General features: G+C 47.0%; 3 protein-coding genes across 3 annotated transcripts; 1 reads left to right on the top strand and 2 right to left on the bottom strand.

The window, feature by feature from the left end:
• Nucleotides 1–2488: 2488 nt before the first annotated feature.
• On the bottom strand, nucleotides 2489–4571 carry F4812DRAFT_338909 (uncharacterized protein). The gene has a single exon (XM_047931626.1). The coding sequence runs from the start codon at nucleotides 4473–4475 to the stop codon at nucleotides 2829–2831; it is 1647 nt and encodes a 548-aa protein (XP_047790979.1). The 5' UTR covers nucleotides 4476–4571; the 3' UTR covers nucleotides 2489–2828.
• An 8218-nt stretch (nucleotides 4572–12789) lies between these two features.
• F4812DRAFT_338711 (uncharacterized protein) lies at nucleotides 12790–14392 on the top strand. Its single transcript, XM_047931625.1, has one exon. The coding sequence runs from the start codon at nucleotides 13204–13206 to the stop codon at nucleotides 13966–13968; it is 765 nt and encodes a 254-aa protein (XP_047790980.1). The 5' UTR covers nucleotides 12790–13203; the 3' UTR covers nucleotides 13969–14392.
• Nucleotides 14393–16986: 2594 nt separating this feature from the next.
• On the bottom strand, nucleotides 16987–20378 carry F4812DRAFT_339109 (uncharacterized protein). Its single transcript, XM_047931627.1, has 4 exons — nucleotides 20110–20378; nucleotides 19891–20007; nucleotides 19121–19817; nucleotides 16987–19065 (listed from the first exon to the last, which is right to left on the bottom strand). Exons 1-4 carry the CDS (start codon nucleotides 20131–20133, stop codon nucleotides 17531–17533), a joined length of 2373 nt encoding a protein of 790 aa, XP_047790981.1. The 5' UTR covers nucleotides 20134–20378; the 3' UTR covers nucleotides 16987–17530.
• Between the last annotated feature and the right edge of the window lie 722 nt (nucleotides 20379–21100).

Here is a 21100-nt window from a genome sequence, read left to right on the forward strand (position 1 = left end):
TTTGCTCAAACCCAATCGGTATCGCTAGCCGCTTCGAAATTTCATCAGCGAATAAGCTTATCGCGGCCCGTCGTGCCTCTCGTTATTAGCCAGTATGCTAGTATTGTGTTGTATTGTGTTGTGTTGTGCAATACATGTATCGTAGCAATAACTCAGGTACCTAGGTAGGCTGCTAAGTACTACGTAGGTTAAGCTCTTTATCCGGCACTGGAAATGGGGATGGGAAAAGGGAGAGAGATATCACGTTTCAGATTCCCCTGAGTCAAGGGGAATAGCAGTAGCAGTAGCACCATCAGGCTAATTGATAGCATCATCATCGTCGTCGTCCTTTCGCTAAGCGCTGAGTCCTGATACCGCTAACCCGGACTTCGTCCCAGGAGCTTGGAACCGCTGGCCAGCTGGGTCTGGTTCTTAGAGCTATAATTATCAATCGCCAATTGCACTTGGATCAACAGCAGCATCATAGGCGTTTGAGAAAGTTCTTTTCCTCCTTCTTTTTGGGTCGCTATTTCAAGCCTTCTGTAGATTATACGGAGTTCATTACGGTGGCATTGAGAAGAAGTACACCGTTTCTGAGTAAAGGGGGTAGGATAGACACTAGGTACCTATGTAAGATGATATGATGACGATATTTCAATACTACTATATTCACAATCCCTAACTCCCCATCTCAAAAGCGTGAAAATAATGTACTATGTAAGACTCCCACCATAAACGCCCAGCTTACCCTACTCATCCTATAGGTCCTTCAGTAAAGATGCATACTACGTAGTGAGGTAGGTATACGCTTCGTGCATACATGCCTCTCTTCTACCTTACCTATCTTACAGTTTAGTTAGTTACCTAGTGCTTTTCTTTGTGAACAAGCAAGTAACCCTGAGCTCGAGATCGGCATACCTATCATAGTTACTACGATGTATGTAAGTCAGCAGCATTGCATCTCCGCAACCCGAGCCGAGGAACATGAAACAAGCAAGGCCCCCAATCCCACACAGATCCCTTTGGACCGACTCGACTACCCAAGGCCGATAGGGTAAGTCAGTCGTCAATCCAATCCCCTATCTACTACTACTGCTATCTTTACCTCCTTCACCTTAGGTTAGGTCAGGTTATTAGCTAGGTACGTATGCCAGCCAGTCGTCATCCCGGCTACATGTACCGATCGTAATAACACATGTAAAAACCCAGACTCGCGCGACTAATAGTTGCTGCCACATTCGATAGGTAAGCCGTCGTTTTCGCGAAATCACGGTCGTCGGACGAATGAACGAACAATAATTACCTCAAAAGCCAAAATATTGTCCGGAGTGGCTTGACAGACTTGACTGGCTAGCGTACCTAAGCTAAGATATAAGTAAATATACCTAACTAATAAAGAGGCACTGGACTGTAACTATATTACATGATATGTACGGGCATGTACAATACTATGTAATATGTAGATGCAAGAAGACGTGGCACAATCTACGTGGGGAAACGGGGAAACCCTGCCAACCTGCATCCCTCGGGAAGCTCCAAGATGATGATGGATGGGCTTACCGAGTACATACGAAGACTTCCCTTGTGGAACATTGTAGGTGGTGTCGTCAGTCCCCTTACGCATGGCTGGATGGTACATATTCTCATTCACTTGCATTCATTACATTACATCCCATTACATAGGTAGGTTGTTGTTAGGTCAAGCTGCATAAGTGACGACATCTTTAAGACATAATATTTCCTTCATTAAGCAGATGAAAAAAAAAAAAGTAAAAGTAAAAAAAAAGGAATATCCAACACGACCCGCGTAAGCCAACTTGTCATCCATCATCCACATACATACGTACATCTATACATAGACCAATAATTAATTGGGCACTCTGGCCAGGCCCCAAAAGGCATCCCCAGGTCGTGAGATAGTGACGAATCCCTCCGCGTGTCCACCGTCCACTAGTCACACTTCGGACCATGCGAGCTACCACGAGAGGCCTAGGCGGATCGACCGTCCTTGTGCTCCTCGCACCAAATCTCAAGTGGCAGCAGGCCAGGCCACCCAGTGGTACAAACTAATTCATGGGCCCCTCGAGTCCGTCCTTCGTCCAATTGAGAACACTACCGTACGAAAGGAAGACAGTAAAAGGTCTTCCTCTCTCGCGCGAAAATCATAAAACGTCCCGCTGACAGCAGAAGTGCGAACTCCGTTTTGCCCAGCGGATTAAATCTATCAGTCCAACTCTTACGCCATGTGAATGCGAATGGCTTGGCTTTGAAAGCGCAAAGGGTATCGCAGAACAGCATGGCCCGGCCAGTTCCTGTAAAGAAGATAAAAAAAAAAAATAAAAAAAAAGATGAAAATAGAACATCGGCCCTTATTCCCCGGCCGAGTTAAAAGAATTACGGTAGGTGTGAGGTTAGAACCTAAGTTTAACGTTTGCTCGATCGACCTCACAGCCACCCACAAATCCTTTCGATTTCCAAGTAGAATCCCTAGCCCATGAACCGACCATCATTCGACCTCATCCCTTCATAGATTCGTGTACGCTGTTGAAGATCCACCGACCGCTGAAAAACTAGCAAGGGAGCATATGCTTGTGCTTCCATTCCGCGGGCCTTTTACGATCCATTTTCGGGTATCCGTGATTTTCTGAAACCTCTTTTTTTTAGGCAACAAGTATCCAGACCACCAAAAAAAAGGTATATGATAGGATATATCGGGATAAAACTTCAAAAGATTGCATAGTGTATTCAAATGCCCATGCGTAAATGACCAAAAAAGGTAGATAAATCGCTATCCAGCAAAAGCAAAAAACAAGTAGTAAATATCATAGGTTTAATTGAGTGATTTGGTATTAAGAAGAATACTCGCTATCATCATCATCGTCATCGTGGTGGTAACCAAGGTAAGGAGCTGAGTATTGAGGACCATAGTAGTCATCGTAGTGATACGATGACGGAGGGGCGTAAAGAGGCGGGGCGTGGCGTGTACGGGAGTATGATCCGGCCTGGGAGCTAGCCCGGGTACGTGCCACTGATCGATCCGCCCGGCTCTTGCGGTCATCGCCGTAGGTAGAAGCCGGAGGGTCGCTACCTCCCGCACGTGAGGTTCCATTACCGCGGCCTATGTTAATATCGCCGCCGTCCTTGCAATGAATCTTGGTATTTCCGACTTCGATGACCGCACCAATGGGAAGTTTGATTGTGATATCGTCATCTCCGTTGTTCGATCTCGTCGTCCGTGTTGTCGCTGATTGCTTATAGTCACTCTCGTCACGGCTTGCACTGCTACGAGTTGAACGACTACTGCCGTCGTTCTTCACACGACGCAGAGCCTCGGCCGTCAATGGCGGTCCACCTCCTCCGCTAACATCTTCTTGATATCGAGAAGCGTCACGAATCTTGTCCTCGAAGTTATAGAACGAGTTCCGTCGGCCACGTGATACTGTTTCAAGATCGTAGGCAGTATCAACGTCAAAGACCGACTCTGCATCGAAGCTCTGGCGTCGGTGGCGAGGGAGGGAAGGGAGAGCACCAGAGCCGTATTCCACTTCACGTCGTGCTACGGCCTTATACATAGCTGGATCAGCATCTGTGAGGTCGTCGTCTTCAAATCCGACAGACTTCCTCCTTGTAACTGTGTGCGTGGGCGTCGGGCGGAACACCAATCGTTCTCGGGGCGGTTGCGTGGAAGCTGGCCGTGCAGGAGGTGGTATCCGGTCTCTCTCGTCGTGGTTCTTGCTGGCTTTTCTTGACACCGATGTTCTTCTTGTGAGAGCCTTCTCTTTGACCGGCTCGTAGTCAGGTGGGGGGAGCGGCGGCTGAAATCCCATAGCTGATTGTGGACGACGAAACCGCGACGCCAAATCTCTGCTGGGAGGGTTCATTTCTGAATAGGTAGGAGAAGGAATGGGTTGGTGGACCAGTGCATGTGCCATTGCCATTGGCGGCGGCGGCGGCCCGCCCATCCATGGAGGAGGCACAAATGATGGTGCAATGACACTCGCAGAGGCCGGTGGCAGCGGTGGTTGATGGGCATATGCTGACGTCGACAAAGGCGGACGCTGGCCATAGTAAGATTCAGGCCTAGTGCGAGCTCGTGGTCTGGACGCAGCCATGTTTTGATGAGGGTGAATTCCGTAATAAGATGACTCGTCAGAAATTCGTGATGGGGCAGAGGGAGCGGTCTTGTGCGAGCGAGCGGGGGGACGCTGCTGCTTGACGAGAGGATCTCGCTTCTTGCTTCCCTTCATCTTGTTGGTTCTGGAATCTCTCTTGGGGACGTGGGGAGGTTCGGTGCTGTCAGATTCTGAAAAGGAAGGGGAGGGTGATCTTTCTCTTCTCGACGAATCTTTTCGTGATCTACCAGTGTTGGGTTTTTCTTTAGAAGGACTGCTCGGAGCAGTGGAGCGTGCGTATTTAGGTTCAGCGCCGGGGATGAGGTGTCCGTCGTCGTCCACTTCCTCGAAGTATGCAACAGAAGGAGTTGACTTCTTCGCCATGCCGAGGGCTTGTGTGCCTGATAAGTGAATCCAGTCACTGAATCAGGAATGGCGGAGCTGTCCTGCTACCCAACAAAGTGGGTTTCCGAATGCGTGGCAGTTGTCCTATGTACTAGCCGTACAGTGCTGATATTGGGTGGACGAGTGCCTTGGGAGAAATAGAAAGGAAAAGTGGTAATGTAAGGTAGGGTATGTATGTATGTAAGAATATGGAAGACAGGCTAGGTGGATGGAGCCAGGTTCAAGTGGGGGCCCTGCGAACAGACTTGTTGCGGGCGAGACTTGTAGCGTCAGAAAGTCGGGATGGAGTCGATCAGGTTGATGTGATTGAAGGAGGTCAAGTAAAGTTAATCAATTTGAGAAAAAGAAAATGTGGTCTAGGTTCTTGGACTGAGCGCTGCAGTTTAAAGAACCACAATATCCCGCAGTAGGTAAGGAGGGCCGTATCGACTGTTTATTTTTATTTTTTTCTTCCCTTATTATTTTTATTGGAAGGTGAAGAAGAATCGGGGATGCTGCATGAGCAAAACGGAAAAGTGGAAGGGTGTTGCCGGGTTGATGAGGAGAAACTCGTAAGTACTTAAGGGGGGCCGTCGTCTTTTTGGGCGAGTACTTCGTTATGCAAGTAGGTACATGTAACCACCTGAGCAGCGACTGCCCTGTCTTTCTTTTTGCACGCAACTTAGGCTTGCTTAAGCTATTGGCTGTGAGTTTGAGTTGCGTGGGTAGGTACTGTCTTATACAGACAATACAACACGTACACGTATTATACTGTATGTAGTACAGGTATGTACGCTGAAAGTCGGCAGGTGGATATCTGCAGTCTACAGATATATGTGTGTACCTAATGTAGGTATGTAATGTGGAGAAACACGGAGTAGGTAAAATAGAAGAGAGAGCAAAGCCACACCACCTGTACCGACCAATTTACAGATAGGTGTTTCCCTTTTTTTTTTTTTTCTCTCTTCCTCTTTTTCTTCTTCTCTATCTCTCCACTATTCCACAAGTAGCTGAGAAAATCTAGAGAGATGAGAAAAAAAGATGACGACGACAAAGGAACGGGAGATGAAAAAAGGAAAGTATTGGTGCACTGGTAATATGTCGTATGTCCAGTATGTGTAAGTCTTGGTAAGTCTTTTTTGGTCAGGCTCGTAGTTTAAGGTGGTACCGAACACCGTGGGATCCAACAGGGAAGGCCGTTGTCTCTTTGAGAAACAAGTAACGAGGGGCACGCCGTTGCGACTTTTTTTTATCGATACGGTAATATCGATAGCCAAAAGACAGGGGGAGAGGGGGGGATGGTCAACTTTTCCTTTTCTTTCTTTTTTCCCCCTCGTTTATTTTCCACAAAGTCTCGACACTTTTTTTTTCTCTTGTTAATTGCTTGCAGAAAATGGAAAGTCAGATTAAGCTTGGCAGCTTGTTGCGCAACGCAAAGCCACACCCTTGGGGATTTTCGTCTGAAGGAAGGCCTCTAGCCAACTATGGAGTTTGGAATCCTTGGAGTTTTTCAACATTCCCAGCCAAAAAAAAAATAAGACGGCAGCGGTACCCAACGGTGGGTCAAAGTCCCGCAAGGCGGCAGATATCCCACAAAAATATCTCTCGATCAAGATGTTCCTGAACGATAGTGGTCCATTGATGTGCCGCCTTGTCGAGCCAATGAACACCGTTCCTTCTCTTATACAAGACTTTTTATAATAAGTCTTGAGGAGGCAAGATGCGCCACCCTGTCTGTTAATCTGGGTCAATTTCCCCGGCCGTCTTGTTTTCTTGCAAACGCTTATAATTCGCGCCGAATGTCGTTGCCGACCTGTAAAGTTCCCTTGTAGGGGGACTTGTAGGGTTCGATTGGTACTAGTAATCAATGTCGCCAATCTACCCAATGAATCCTAGGAGTGTAGATCAAATTATTTCCCAATGGCTTTTTTCGTTGGTTGTAACTATCCCCAGATCGACGTTGCAACTGGACCAGTGGCGACGTTAGGGGTGTTAGTGGGCGGTAATTGGAATTAAAAGCCCGTGCGAAGGGAATCAAAATAGAAAACGACGTCCGACTTGAAGGTGAAAACGGCAGCGAGAGCAAGGAGTTCCACTGGCAAAGGTAGGACGTGGTAGTGTTACTCCGTCTAATCGGGTGTCGAGTTTAATGCCCGATTGCATAACTCGCGCTTTTGGGTACCAATAGGGCCGCCGGAAAATGCGAGAAAAAAAAGGTAGGCAGATTGGTGGGTAGGCCTTTTTTTTTCCTCTTCTCCAACTTAGCCTTTGAATTGTCTCCGTATTGAACTATTCCCAGTTTGCTTTACTACTACTACCTATTCGTATATCGTTCTTTCAACGCTAGTCTGGAAATAAGCAACAGGCGGGAAGGACCGGCCTTTCTGAGACAACGAACAGTGAAAACGATGGCGATTACGACGAGCACCTGTTTCGTGCATTTCGTGCAATGCTATTTGCTAGCAGGCAGACAGCAAAGAAACAGAGAGGTAGTAGAAAGGTGCAGGCAGAGACGGGGGATGCCAACGCGACAACGTACCATCGCTGCCATTCCGACTCTGAAGGGCCGAAAAATTAAACATGCCATTGGACTGACCCGATCACAGTATGCGGGATGCAGGATGCATTGCATAAGTTAAGAAGCCAGTATCAATTTCCTACAGGACTAACCTTCATGTGTAGGTCGAACCATTACAATGTATCTATTTTTCAGGTCACGGTATCTGGGTCATCGTGTACATTCTTGTCCTCTCCCATGTCTCTCTGCTGTTTGGTACATTCAAACCTCATTGTAGTAGCCCGAAGGTAAGGTAAGCGCATGTAAGTACATAGTAGTCTCTTGACTTCGGACGTATACTATTAATGCGACATTTCCAAATCAAGATAGCATTACGCCATCGAGCATAAAATTCAAACCTGCTGGGCTCTTAAGGCTAGATGATAGATCCCGACCTAATGTCCCCAGCATCAATGGCCCTTACCCAGGAACTGAGAGATCTTATCGCCGAGTTACTACTTGGTTTGCTGCACCACACATTTTTATAACAATTCTTAGTGGCATATGTGCCTAAGAGCAGGTACCTAGCCGGTATGTTGACGATTGGTACATTTAATCGGACAAGTAGACTCATATAGTTCTGTGTGGCGAGAATGGTCAATACAGAATTAAGTATTCCTATAAGAGGCCTATAAGAAACCATCTCTAGGACTTATGTTGATACGGATATATGATCGATAGGCCTGTCATTATCAACTGCCATTCACAGCTATCGAAAACGGGCAGTCCCGGAGCCATGTCCTGCCCCTGGTAGATGATATCTTCTAGTGTAAACGTCGATCTTCTCATATCAAGGCGAAGAAGGGGCAAAAAAATTCAAGTCCATCCGGTACATGCAAATTGATTGGTTCCAGATAGATTCTCAATACATTCTGGACCTCTGTCTTCGTGAACATCCCTCCGTCTGAGACGGTGCCAACGACACATGTCATCCACCTACCTAGACCAAGTTCTATCAGCATTAGATACTTGTACTGTGGAGTTCAGCCACTTATATAAAGTCAAATACCGTATTCATTCACTGTGGTACGCTTTAAACGAAAGTTCTACGCCGTAGGAGGGCTTGGTCACGATCTCGTGAGCAGTTTTTCCATGGGAAACCCCTCATTTTTACCCCAGAACAGATAACAGCTATCAAAAACAATGGGCCCTCCAGGCCCTCCACCATATCTAACAGACGTAGGTCGTGCTATCACGATATCACGATATCACGAAGGCATCACGTAGCATACACGCTATGAGTCACTTTCCTCTCCATATTCTATGCTCCTGATGCATGTATTGTAGCGGCCATGGCCCTCTTGGCTCGATACAAGATGCTGCCACCACTAGCCACGAAAGTACCTGTAGATGCATAACCGATACAACAAAGCATGACGCAAGTGCAAGGTTCTAGATGCAGCATCACAGCCTCTACTGTCGATGTATACGGGTAGGTGTAGGATCCTCTCATCGACTAGAGTTGTCTAGGCTTAGGCTAAATGCCAACAAAAGTTAGATCATCAAATATTCTTTGCTGCCTAGTACAGTTTAGCAAATGAGATGCGGAGAGTTAAAAATGTGATATAGTTAATAGTACGAGGCTCACGCGCGATGTTCTATAATACGGTGCGTACCTAGTTTAGGAACTGGTAGGAACGTGTTTACACAACTGAGAACTGTATGATCCAACCAGGAATACGACTTTATTTTTTTTCGGTGAGAATCTGGAATTGTATTCGTCGACCCTCTCGCACATGATTGGTAATATGTACCAGCAAGATATCCACGACAACGTTCAGGTCGCCTGCCCAGCCTGCCAGCCTGCCCAGTAAGGGTCTTTGGCAACCGAATGAGTATGATTGGGCTGATGGAAATTCTTCCCCAATCGGGAGTCACTGGGATTCTCACCGCCCTTATTACTGGTAAGCTTTCTCGCGTCACAGCTCAAGAATATCAGGGCGGGAAACGCCACAGAGATACCCATTTCAGACTAATCTTAAATATCCCGATACGACGCAGGTGTGTTGCTCAATGTGAGCCGATGGGAGTTATCGTATTTCATGACCAAGGCTCAAAGAAAGCCGCAAAAGAACGAACACATGTCAACCAAACGTTGTACAAGCTCACTGCCACGCCTCAGCACTAAAATAATAAACAACTTCGAACCTGACGCCGGACAGACCGCATCAAACATAGCGTCTAAAAGCCGGTGTTGCTAATACTAAATGAAACTACGGGTACAACTCGTAGGTTTACTGCCACGATCTTTGGATCGGCTTCTCAGCTTCTTCGGAGAATATGCGTTGGACAACCTGGATACCATTTGAACTGTCGGCTTCGTATATATTAGATCGGATATTTCAAAAGCAGCCTTGCCCAACTATCTGAATGGCAACGCAGTTGGTAACCACAGATCGTCAGCAAAGGGTGGTTGAATTCGGCGGCATAAAGTAAGGGCACGCCCAGGTTTTCAACGACGATTCGCAACTAGCAACACTTCGCACTTCAGGGCAGAGATGATTCGGCATCTGGTTGCCAAACCCGAAATCCCGATGCTGACAGTCAGGACGAGACAGGTCGTAGATGCCAATTGCCTTGGGTAATTCGGACAAAGCTGGCGAAGGAGACTATCGAATCGGAGTAATTGGCTCTAGACAGCAGTGCCTACGGCTCCCACGTCAGAAGTAGGGACATCAGCTAACCAGTACCTGCACCGGGGCGAGAAGCGACGTTCCTGACATCGAATGTTCGAATTATGTACGTCATGATCAATACAAGAATAACGAGATATCCTAGGTCTACCACGGTCCAATTCTAGGCAACAGATTCGAAACTTTGACTGCACGCCTTATGGCACGACCCCTACGTTAGGGCCTCTCATAGGAACTACCTGGCCAAAGCGAAAAAAAAAATTAGAAGATGCAAACGTCGCAATCGGGTACTTCGGCAAGGTAATCAGCTGATGACCTACAACTGCATCTCTAACAATCCCTCTATATCCCATAAGCCTTCGTCGGTAAGAATTGAGGGTAAAAGGACGGGTCTTCGTTTCCTCTGCGAGGAATAGATTTGGGACACGTATACTGTCTCCCAGTTGCGTACCAGGATCACCCCAGGCAGCGCCCCAATAATCGGGAGCCTGAACTTGGGTCTACAGTCAATGAAACTGAGGACGTCATTAAGATAAAACTCTCCGAGCAGCATAATAAGGCTCCAATTCACCGATGGGCATCGACACATATCCGCATTGGCCATACATGACCTTGCATAGGATGCCCGATAACGGTCATCAGCCTTGTTGCAGTGCCATTACCATGGTTGGTTCATCGTAGCGTCAATATCAAGACGAAAATTTTGGGCTGCTGTCTTCCTTAAACACACCCTGCGAGTTAAATCCACAGTCGAGCACGAGATGTAAGACGGCAGCCTTTTTCGATGAGCATACGGTATTCTTGTGGTCGTCCATCCTCACATATGGTGAGATCTAACAAGGTACGTCAGACGTCAGTGAAGAATGTGATGAGTCTAGAAATATGATCATATAACTATGGTGGGTTAGGTATCTGCAGTAGATGGCCACATACGAAGTGGCGAATGCGCTTATGTTCATACAGGCGGTACCTCAGGGAAATTTATTGTATTTAATTTAAATACATTTTGGTAGGGTGCTGTATCAGCACGACTTTTGCTTGATGCTGAGAAGTTGCTGGCAAGCTTAGAGATCTCTAAACGTACTTAATGATAAGACGGAGAATTTAATGTCTGCGTCAGAATAGAACATCGCAAAGCTTATGATCTAGTGTACTACGAAGTAGAAGCTGAATAAGAAGTGTCTAAATATAGTCGTGAGCCTCAAAAAGGTTATTAATACATAAAAATAACTTGAAGACTTAGCTAGGGGGTACACGTGATACATATGTATAGAATAAATAATTAATTGAAGCCACTGGGCACAGATCACAGAGTTCAAGCCACACGGACCCTGACTGCCTGAGCCCCATTTTCTTTCTCATTTGTTCCCCATTTGCCGTTGACCCGCCTGTCAGCTCAATCTCGCAATTCCAACTTTTCAGCCCTACCAACAATCGAAATCTAAAGAACTTATCGCTAGTCATGCCGAAGCTTTAGGGTAATCTGAATTTGCATCCCTCCTTGATGTGCCACCGACCATCTACGATATGCATGTCAAGAGATGATCTGCAGGGACTTGCAGCTAACAATTCTATACGCATTGTTCCACAAGTTTTGTCTTGATGTTGCTACTCGCTTCAACTCAATTAGAAGTTCTCAGCTTCTCTCTCTCTTTTCTTCCTTCTTAGTTTTTCTACTTACCTCTCGATAGGATCTTCGGTGACGTCACGACCCACGGTGGAGTCAAGTTTTTCTACCTACCTAGGTTAGGTACATATATTGGCTCGTACTTGAGACCACATGGGCAAGTGTTAAAAAGACCCAAAGGTCATAAAACACAGGTTCTCATGGAACTTTCGGGGCGATCCTGCACTAGCAAAGACAGATTCAAATCGCACCAAGGCTAAATTAGTTGTGTTAGCTTACAAACTAAATATCCTAGTTGAAGCTATCAAAAAGTTGGACTCTCTCATACGCTAATCTCAACTATCCTTATCGTCAATCGTCAACATCAACCCATCTTGAAATAGGTGAAGGAAGAGTATTTCCGTGAATCCTTATCAAGGCACGACCAAGAGGAAGGTGACTACCAGTGGCTTTTTCCCGGTATCGCCCGGGGTTGTATCTAACGCTATCAAGGTTGTGTATTTTGCGACCACGCTGCTACCGTAATCAAGACAATTTCCCCTCTTCTGGTTGATAAATCTCGTCATCTGATACCGTTTCTAGAGTACCTAGGTAGGAATATCAGCGCCACTTTCGTGTTGGGGTATTAGCGCTACTCCAAACCAAGAAGTAGTCACCCCTCCTACGAATATCCCTTGGAGTCAAAGGTGGTGGTGGTGGTGTACGCACTTAGGTCGCCGGGCGCCGGGCGAATAGCGTATCACACAGCATCTTGGACGTTCAATAATTAGGGCTCATCACATTTCGCACACATTTAGCAGCCGAGCGCATAGATGGACGGCAAGTTATCCCTTGTAAGCGCTATCTTCAGCTTCGTCTCTCCGGAGTTGTTATTGTAAGTTACAGGTAATGGTTACAATGGTCATGCTGCAAATCTCCGGTACGACATCGCGTAACCCGATTTCTCTTTGAAATAGCAACTCGAATAGCAACTCGAATAGCAACTCAGGTCAGCAATCACCAAGGTAACATTTATGACATCAAGAAAACTCGTGCTCTTCAAGAGCTTGTGCCGCATTCGAGCTTCATGCAAGGTACGATGCATACGTATTTACCGATTCGAACGCAAGTCAATTCGATCAAATTCTGGCATTATCAAATCACAAGGGCACAAACCTCAAAGCGTTGCAATTACAGCATACGGACGCAATTGAATTGCGGTTGTTTCGGCTAATTTTCATATATCGCATTGTCAGATGCCCATCTGGCCGAACTCGAGTTGGTGGCCTCGATGTCTTAGAAAGCCGGCTTATGCTCTATCATTGTTGGTGACCCCCACCCACCGACTCAGTCTTGAAATCAAATCCACACACCATCTCAGACGCGTGATGCTCTATGCGGAAATCAGCTTGAACTTCGCTTTTGTCTGAGCCTCCCACGGCTAAGCACTTAGTCTAAGTGATTCATTGCAGGATAGCGCGTCCGCTCACGAGCTCTGCCAGGTTCCCAAAGGGTTACCTTTCCCAGTCGGGAACCTCAGGCATGACCACCACCTTCTCCAGTCCACCCACTCACAAGGCAACCTCTTCAAATTGACCGGTGACTAACATATTCCTTGACACCTTCTGCCTAGTGGTACTATATATTACGCGGCTTTCTCGGTTTTCTACACTTGGCTTTTCGTTCTACTTATATTTAACGACTCGTCAGCTTTTCTCTTGGGGTGGTTGGCTGGTTTCAATTCTCACCTCCGAGATAAATCTAGCTGAGCCGGCTTGAGTCCGGCGACCTTCGTTAAGGTTACAATAAGGCTTTTTATTCCATTTCTCTCAAGTTATCGATCTAAATTTCTGGTAATGGTCACACTGCGGAATCCGGTGTCTTTTTCCTAATCCCCTTATCCCGAGTCTCGTCTCCAACGAATTAACTACCATGCCTTTTTTACCTACTAGCACGTCTATGCGTGGGCAGGCGGAGCCGTCTTGGCCGTCGAGTCCCAGCCGTTTCCCCCCGTCGTTGGAAGACGATAACAACTCAACAGACGATGACGAGCTTGATGCTCAGTGGTCTAATGAGAATCCCATGTTGTATTTCCTTACACCACCGACTCCGAAAGAAGAAGACCTCGAATTTGATTTCGAGTTTGACGCGGGGATTGAGGATGCAAATAAGCCTCGGGAGATCATCCGCACTGTTTCCCCTTCTACCCTTGATGGACTAAGGAAGTACAAGCCCAAGGACAAGATGGCAGACTGTGCAGTTTTGGACGATGACGATGATGATGACGAAGATTATATCCGTTTTCATCCTCACGGTCATACGTCTCTACCATTTAACTTCGAAAAGTTCTTCGATCGGACAAGGCCTCCTTCCACCGTAACATCTCAGACCACAGAGTCTTTATTATCACCCGTTTCATTTCATGTTGGTTCACCTAAACGTCCTGTAAAACGCTTCGCACCCCCGCGTCGTTCTCTGCGGGGAAGATCGCCTTGTCAAACGCTTCAAAGACGACATTCATGGCGCGAACCAAGCCCCGATGTTTATTCTATAGAAGAGGAACCAGAGAAGGAAACAATGAGCGAGATGGGCTTTAGCGTCGAAGACCTCACGGACGACGAGAAGGCGCGTCCAATAGATATACCGGCTGCAAAGCCACAGAAGAAGGTCCGGTTCGTGCTGCCGGTCAAGGATTAATTGCATATAGTGTTTACACTTGGATATCAGCATACATTGCATATGGGCGGCGTTTGGTGGCCTTCCCCCCTTATACTTTTTGGGTTTTCCTTATTCTTGTCATTATATTCAATCTGCATATGGGTCGGATTGAGCATCTCTAGCATACTTAGGCACCGCGGGTTTCTTTGTTGGATTTGGAGGATACTTGGGGCAACAAAATCCTATGGGGGTGTTCAACCGGATAGTAAATTTAATCTTCACATTATCGCAACTATCGTCTCTTCTTTTCCCTTAACTTGTATATACCTTAAGCAATGCTATGAAATCTGTAGCATACCGAGCGACACTCTGATAACTACTCGAAGTATGGGGTTGAAAGCAGAGATGCCTCCCACGACTTGCGGAGTCATAACCGTATGTAGACAGATATGAGGCGAAACCAGGGATCTGCTCCCTCTCGCTTACGCACGCTGCAACGCAAATCAGCGCCAATCCTATGGGTTATCGGCCACACCCACTACGAACGAGTAATATGGCTGTAGTTTGGTAGCCCAGTCAATATCTCGCCACTGGCACACCTCGCCGCCGTATTACGGCATAGCGAATCAGGCAAGGGGGATGTGCTTGGTTGGGTTGGTAACTTGATACATAGGTATCTACCTATTTACTTACCAACGTTGCCGTAAGGGCTATCTAGGTAGGTACCTTACCTGTCATCTCACACGCTCGTCTAGACAGACTTAAGCATCAACTCGCGTTGTTCTATGCAGGTACCTAGGTACCTGTTACAGGTAGACCAGCTGATACAGCCGAGAGAGTGGCTGCCCGGGCCGACTCGGATTACACGAGACGCGGCGCGGCGCGTTGTCTGCCCTCTGCCCGGACCGAAACGCTTCCGAGGATGACATGTTTACCTAAGGTAGTGCTCAGGTGGGAGGAAGGGTGGTGGGTGTTACTTACATACCTACCTTACCTCATACCCTAACATACATAGTAGCAGAGGAACAGATATGAGGTAGGTAGACGGGGCTAGGCTAGCGTCAACTTTACCTCGCGTTCCCTTACTCGGTACCAGGTAGGCTGTACTGTGCCCCATGCAGCCCTACGAGCCTGCGAGTTTATGTGGACGATGTATTATTTCTCCGACGCATGTATGCATGGAAGGGGATTGCTTGGTTGTCACACGACTGTGCTTTGGTGTGTACTCGAGTAATCCACCTTAGGTACGTAGGCGATAAACGTATTTACTGAGTAGCCTATAACTATCTAGTCTAGAACTAGGAGAACAGCAGGGCCACAGCAGGGTTGGGCTCGGCGTCAGCATGGCATGCTTGGTAAGGTAAGGTTAGTAAGGCTGCGTTCCTAAAGCAGATAGGTAGTCGACCAGTCGACCAGACGACCCGCCAACCAGTGCTCTCGCAGCGGGATGCGCCCCCAAGACACCTAGATAGACGAGGCGAGTTCTTTCAGTTTGGGTTATCGGATGGATCCCTTGACCGTTGACCGCTTTATTACCGTCATCCTACATGCTAAGCGGAACGAACACACGTGGGTTGGATAAGCTGCCTTTTTCTTTTCTCCTTCGGGCGTACCGGGCTGCTGGGTCGATGGTTAACGTGAGCACTAGCAGCTAGCAGAGCCCCTCCTTACCTACGCTACTTTCTTTATATAAGACGTGCGTGGGATGAAAAAGATTTGCTTTGCTACCCATGATAAGATTTGAGAGCATAAGAGTTGATATTACTTAATGTACGGCTTACTCTGGCATAAGAAACAGTCTGTCTAGACTCTAGATTAGTATTGCACCTAAGTTCCTGTTGATTCGAAAACCTGGTTCGATAATGGGTTGGGTAAGATGAGATGACTACCTACTAATATCTAACCCACCGACTTAGTATTTTGATTTGCGAGATTTCGCCGCAATCCCGAGGCGATGACTGTTTCTTATTCCCACGTGCTCGCCAGGTAGGAAGTAAATAGACTGCATACTAAGGTTCACGCATACTTATTAGCGGTTGTTGATTCGTAAACTATGCCTCCAAGGTTACCCCTATTCTGCTTTAACTCCCGGGACAGGAAAGATGCTCGTTCGCAATTAACACTTGGTCGAATATTATGGAGATTCGCTTTCAAAACATTCAATTTATCACTCATTATGGAGTTATGAATCTCTACCGGGATTAGCCAAGACTTCTATGTAAGCTTTTCCTGACCACGATTAGACAACCGTTATGAGCTTGGTGTTAAGATACGATAGGGGGTATATGGCAATGGTTTATTAGACTCAGCGATAATTTCCACATATCTCTGCGCCGCAAAATCCCCAAATCAAGCTAGTCGATGATTTTGCCAGTTCAGTCTTATGCCGGTTCCGATAATTCAACATATCCGTGTGTGTCTGAGCCGCAGTCTTTAATTTGTCGCTCGAACGATTAGACTGGTCCTATCAGTAACTTCCCCCCCAAGCTCTATTCCCTGCGTTCTTTGATATATCTTCAGACGGATTCTCTCGTGACTGGCCTAGTGGTCCTTGAGTCAATTAAATTCTGAGGCATAGTAAGTTCAGACAAGTTACGCCACGCTATTCGCCTCTCATTGGATGCGGGCAGCTGTGAGAGTGAGTCTTTCCCAACCTTGGGTACCTCATAAGAATAAGGAGGAGTAATATCATCCGAAAGCAACGGACTAAGTAAGCCGCGCTACTAGCTGTTGCCACCCTCATATCAATTAGGTTTTGGATTCTCCTAACCGTACGAGGCGACGTTCTCCCCGCTGCCTTTCGTCAGGAAGTACGCGTAGGCGAACATGGCGTCGGTAAGAACTGAATACGCAGCTGGGTCTAGCTAGGAGAATAGAAAAAGTGAGATGTGGTTAGAAGAAGATTTTTGATTCCAACAGTATCGCGATAGGGCAAGATTGGGATGTACTGGGACTAATCTAACTTGGGGTATTTGATTTTTAGATGTAAGAGGTAAGAAGTCTAATACAACTCTTACACACGCGTCTGCTTATGATGGAACGCACACCTGAACCGTGAACAGGCCTTACTGGTTATAGTGACCACTCATAATATAATGTTGCATAAGAGATAAAGCATCTTGCCAACTCCAAGACGATATAAACGACCACGTCGACTCGTCTTTCGCAGGGATCAACACTCTCAATTACCTATGGGTGTACAGAGCCGAGAGGTAGCTACAAACAAGCAATGACCAAGCCTCAGACAACGAAGCGCATTAAGTATTGCCAAATTTTCATAGGTGGTAAACCTGGGCATTTTTATTTTTATTATTTTCTTTCAAGGCGGTAAGCCCTTCGATTTCCTATCATCTCAAGTACAGCGGAGTTTATTTATCTCTCGTTCTCCAAACCAGAGACGCTGAAACATACAAATATTTCTAACATGGATAGAATACCGCTCCACTAACTCATGGTATAAGTTCTATCGTGCCGGATCCTCAATCGATCAGGCGTGTTGAAATAGGGACACGAAATTCCAACGCCACCAACGCCTTGCCCTGATGCAATTTTCGTGTGAATACAAAGTCGAGAATGCAGACTGAAGAAAAAGCATTTCGCTTTACTCATCATCCGCACCCTCCGTATCGTCAGCGTCCTCAACCGTAACCGCTCTTGCCTTTCCTTTGGTTTCACTGCTGTTTGACTTTTCTTGTTCATCACCTGAATTACGACGTTCGCTCTCTGACGTTGAAGCTTCCCCTATTCTAGTTTGAGGCTCATTTGTAGAGACTGGACCACCAACCCCGCCGTTTCCATACAGTTGTGCGGCACCACCCCAGTTAGGCACTACCGGGGTAGGCGCAGCTACTATGGTAGGCTCTCTCTGTGGCTGTGAAGTAGCCCCAGATGGCTGTTCTCCCGTAGGCCTATTATGTGTCTCAAGATTTCGCGCAAGAGAGTCGCCAGTAATAGCAGTAGCAGTGGTATTAAGATTCGCTGTGTCAGGTGTTGGTGACTGCTGACCGGCGGCATCAGCTTGGTGGTTAGGTAGTTGGCCGTCAAGGCGCTGAAGAGGCAGTAGTGACCATCCCGGGGGTATGGTAACTCCTTCAGGTAGTTCTGAGCTCCCAGCAGGGATGGCAGTTGAATAAGATACGCCTCCATGTCTGGTTATCGTCGGAGTCGCCACTCGAGGCGAAAGGCCCGGAAACGAGGGAAACTGTGGCATGACTTGAAAAGGTGCAAAAGGGGTTTGTGGTGCAGCCGCGTGGTCAGAGGCAAATTGAACGCTGATGCCGGGGTGTCCGGGTTGAGTTGTCGGTGCAGGCTGAGGCTCTTGTTGCGCCAGACGAAGACGGGTTAGCTCTGCTGTTAGAGCATACAGGGTGTGTAATTCAGCTTGGCTCGCCTGTAAGGCTTGCATCTCTATTTGTATTCGATTCCAAACATCATGTAGCTGTGCCTGTATTTCTGCAATGCTATTGGCGTTGCTTGTATGGGCTGCGCTAGAAGGTACTGGGGCGGTTGGTGTAGGTACTCGAGGAATGTTGGCACCATTCAGGGGCATACGAAGGCGTTGAGCCATTTCATGGATATTCTGGGCGTTGCCCTGAGCGAAACCCAATCGAATAGGACCGAACTGGAATACCCTCATATTACCTCCAGGACGAGCTTGCGCCGGCTGACCGGCATTTGCGGCTCTGTTCCCTGGTGCCGGCTGACCTGGAGCATTAGCCTGGCCACCGGGAGCAGCGCCGTCATTAGGTGAAGTATCCTCAATAGTAACTGGGCGTCGACATGTTGGGCATACTTGTTGTCTTTCCATCCAGCTCTTAAGGCACCCAAAGTGCAAGATGTGGCCGCATGGAAGCCTTTTTGGGCGAAACCGCTCCACTGCACCAATGGCAGACGGATCCCACGGTCTCATGTCTTCTCTGCAGATAATGCAGGTATTCTCGCGCGCCAGCTCTTCTTCAGTGGCATCAGGGTACTTGGTCATATTCTTGACAGCTTTTCGGTACTTAATCAAGAGTCTGAGCTGGCTCACAAATGAGCGGGCTGTCATGAATAAGTCCCTCAAAATGTGAATAGGCAGCCCATAAAACATCATCAGGATGGCAAAGAAAGCGGAATAAATCCCGAGCTTGACGAAATCTATTTGACTAGTTAGATAATAATGATAATATATGAATTAGGTTTGGTTGCTTACCGGTAAACAGATCCAGACTCAAAATCCACTGCCCCTTAGACTCCCATCCTGGTACATCAATATCCGTCTCGTCGATGTCCTCCTCGCTAGGTAATTCTTCCTGCTCTGCAGCTTCCACCTCCGCGGGATCACCGGATTCGCGACGTCTCATGATATCAGCGCGCTGCTCTCGGACTTGTCGGCGCCGTTCTTCTAACCTCTGCTTGGTCTGTTTCCTCACTATATCGGCCTCGACCAGCGACAGGACATATCGGAGGGCAGTGCGGAACGAACAGGCAGTTAATATGGCGAATTCGAATAGGAACATGACCATCATATTCGGTCGGGCTTGTTGAATAACGGCATTTATGGTGTAAGTGAATAGCCAGATATCATATACGACGCTAAACAGGAGAGATACGCTGAGTCTCGTGTGGAAGAGGCGCGGGTTTACCGGAGGTTGCTGTTCCAAGACTTCGACACGGCCTTCGCCTATCCATTCCCAAACTTTTCCAGTAACCAGAGCGGTGAACATAACGAGGAACCAAGCACCAACTTCTTCCCGAAAGATAGTCATAGCGAGGCAGGTCTCGGTTACGGCGAACCAGGCTTTCTCGTAAAGCTGCTCGATCTCGACCGGTCGAAGAGGACCGAAGCATAGTCGCTGAAGGCCCCAGACGAAGGAACCATATACCAGGAGAACAAGGTTTATAAGTATCTATGATGGAACAACAGAGGGTCAGAGGTAATTCGGTGGGGTGGCGAAAGTTATCTAGGATGGTGAGGTGTACCATAAAACATACCATAAGACTCAAATTATTTTGCGACAGATAAACCATAGCAGAGTAGAAGTTAGCCCGTTGGTTGAATGCGTAGGCGACAACGCCAGCCGCAAGGGCGGTCGATGTCTGCGCAAAGCATTGTGTTAGCTTGAAGCTCCCCGGCGGCACAAGAGGACGATATAAAGGGATTCACAGAGGTTGTATAAGGTATTTTGTATTTAAGCTTACCCCTGCGTACCAAAGAACGCGCATGATGACAATTGCAATTGCTGGGAAGGGATTAATTAAGGAAATGCAAAATATGATTGGGGATGGGAGAGGATTGAGGATTGATTTCAAGTGCCCATCATTTCAATGTGTGGTAGTTATAAGTCTCGCAATTTGAGGATTTGCTTCTTAGGAAAAATGTCGAGATAGAAGTGTCAAGAGAAATGTCGAGTGAAATGTACTCAACAAACGGTTAATGCCACCTATCGAAGTTCCAAAGCCACTCGTAACTGCCCATACCTACCATGTACCTCATAGAAGTAACTAGAGATGACGCGACTGGGGTTACTTTTCTAATTCTGATTGGCCAAGCGGATCATTCGGTACCCCGAGCTACTTAGGTACTTGGGTATCTACCTACCAAGTACTAAGGTATATAAATGCGCTGCCCCTCTCGGTCTGACGGTGCAATTAGTATTACGAGAATCTACAATTACTGAGAAAGTCTCCGGGTTATAATTACCCAAATTATTAATCAATCGGTGAGAAACTCAACAGTGTAGCTCCGATTCATTGCTCGATCTAGACGCACATGCTGTGACGGCTGTGGCTTAGCTTCCACATGCAAGGGGACATCAGTTGAAGAGATCAACACCGTCGTGTGGCTGCGTGGCTGATTTAGGTATCTTCATCCCCCTGTCAAAGAAAGACACCCATCTGATGTCTGAGACAACATACTTCTAAAAACGACACATTATTAAGTTTAATAAAGGCCCAACACCAAACTCAATGTATTACCTCAGGACCTAACATAGGAGCATGCTAACTCTTAATCAATTATTTTGCCAAGATACAAAGATGAAAAAAGCATTAAAGCCCCTCTACCGCAACCAGTTTCCATAAACAGCTTGATAAGAGAAGAAAACATCCAACTATGCAGAAGGTATATATCTCTCTTCATTAGCGAGTAAAGGGGAAAACACTAGATTTCCACATGCTATATCACTACCCT

This window comes from Daldinia caldariorum, assembly GCF_022478825.1.
Source record: "Daldinia caldariorum strain CBS 122874 unplaced genomic scaffold F4812scaffold_6, whole genome shotgun sequence".
NCBI lineage: Eukaryota > Fungi > Ascomycota > Sordariomycetes > Xylariales > Hypoxylaceae > Daldinia > Daldinia caldariorum.

Coding starts and splice junctions, on each gene's coding strand:
- F4812DRAFT_338711 (XM_047931625.1), top strand. CDS start 13,204: ATGCCTTTTTTACCTACTAGCACGTCTATGCGTGGGCAGGCGGAGCCG.
- F4812DRAFT_339109 (XM_047931627.1), bottom strand. CDS start 20,133: ATGCGCGTTCTTTGGTACGCAGGG. Junction 19,818..19,890: donor GTCTTATGGTATGTTTTATG/GTACACCTCACC, acceptor GTTCCATCATAG/ATACTTATAAACCTTGTTCT. Junction 19,066..19,120: donor GAGTCTGGATCTGTTTACCG/GTAAGCAACCAA, acceptor CTAGTCAAATAG/ATTTCGTCAAGCTCGGGATT.
- F4812DRAFT_338909 (XM_047931626.1), bottom strand. CDS start 4,475: ATGGCGAAGAAGTCAACTCCTTCTGTTGCATACTTCGAGGAAGTGGAC.